This window comes from Neltuma alba, unplaced genomic scaffold, assembly GCF_004799145.2.
Source record: "Neltuma alba isolate B1F8T4 unplaced genomic scaffold, ASM479914v2 tig00005117_pilon, whole genome shotgun sequence".
NCBI classification, from domain to species: Eukaryota; Viridiplantae; Streptophyta; class Magnoliopsida; order Fabales; family Fabaceae; genus Neltuma; species Neltuma alba.
Genome location: NW_021633984.1, coordinates 390,299 through 391,436, shown reverse-complemented (window position 1 = coordinate 391,436; position 1,138 = coordinate 390,299). Strand labels below are relative to the sequence as shown.

The 1,138-nt window shown below is 47.1% G+C and overlaps 1 protein-coding gene across 1 annotated transcript; it reads left to right on the top strand.

Annotated features, from left to right (window-relative positions):
• The first annotated feature begins 304 nt into the window (after positions 1–304).
• On the top strand, positions 305–915 carry LOC114746814 (PLAT domain-containing protein 3-like). The gene is made up of 2 exons (XM_028935096.1): positions 305–385; positions 490–915. Exons 1-2 carry the CDS (start codon positions 305–307, stop codon positions 913–915), a joined length of 507 nt encoding a protein of 168 aa, XP_028790929.1.
• The last annotated feature ends 223 nt before the right edge of the window (positions 916–1,138 follow it).

The following is a 1,138-nucleotide window of genomic DNA, read 5'->3' as shown; positions in this document are numbered from 1 at the left end:
GTTTTTGCGTAGGTATACATAAAAACTTGATGCTGATTTGATTTGCTCGGTGCTTATGACATTATATGGTAGCGTTTTCCTCCAATTCGCACACCTTGCACGCTTCTTCCCTCACCCTCGGCCTCGGGCTCCTCCTTGATTCGCCAGACGCGTGTACTTGACATGGGCCCTCACCTAGAGATCTCCATTTGGGCCCAGTTCCTGTGGGATCATCTATGCGGCCCTATATAAAGGCATGCCTGTAGGTTGTTTCAGCATCATCGATCAGTAGAATAACTAGCGCCGCGCGAAACTAATTAAACAAATGGCTATCAGAGTTATTGCACTGTCTTGCGTTGTATTTCTAGTCTCACTCATAGGCTTCGCTGCTGCAATGGCCACAACTGTAAGTAATCGCTCTCTTTCTCTTATGTAGATCCATTATTATTATTGTAAGCTTTTCCTTCTACTTAGTTTTTTGTGTGCTTTTGTTCATGTGCATGCAAGCAGGCGGACCAGTGCCAGTACGTTGTGAGAGTTAAGACAGGAAATGTCGATGGTGCAGGAACGGACTCCACCATTAGCCTCAAGTTAAAGTCCCAATCCGGCGATAGTTTTACCATCGCCAACCTCCTAGATTGGGGCTCAATGGAACCCGGTCACGTCTACTTTGACAGGGACAACCTTGACATCTTCAACGGCAGGAGCAATTGCCTCGATGTTTGCGCCATGACCGTCACCTCCAGCGGCACAGGGTCCAGCCCAAGGTGGTACTTGAATTACGTCCAAGTCACCGTCAGTGGCCCCGTACGTGCGGACATATCGTTCCCCGTGAACGGGTGGCTGGCTGAAGACAAACCACCCCATTCGCTCTCTGCCAACGTCGACTCATGCTCCAGCTTCTATCCTTTGAAGCCCGCTCTCTTTTCTGTGTGAGGGAGTAACAGTAACAGATATCTGGCTTTTGCTGGTCTGTTACGTTACGTTGTTGTGTCTTATGTAATGTTTGTTTGTCATATGCGTGTCGTCTCGATATTAATAATTGCTACCTCTCTCTCGGCTTATATGTAATTTATAGATAATAAATAGGCCTTGAGGTCGCAGTATGTATCTGGCTTCTGATGGTAAGCAGTGTCACGTTGTGTGTTGCCTAATAATA

Bases quoted from the DNA above. Each gene is read 5' to 3' on its own strand.
- LOC114746814 (XM_028935096.1), top strand. From the start codon at position 305: ATGGCTATCAGAGTTATTGCACTGTCTTGCGTTGTATTTCTAGTCTCA. The intron at 386-489 runs GTAAGTAATCGC...GCATGCAAGCAG, and splicing joins CTGCTGCAATGGCCACAACT to GCGGACCAGTGCCAGTACGT.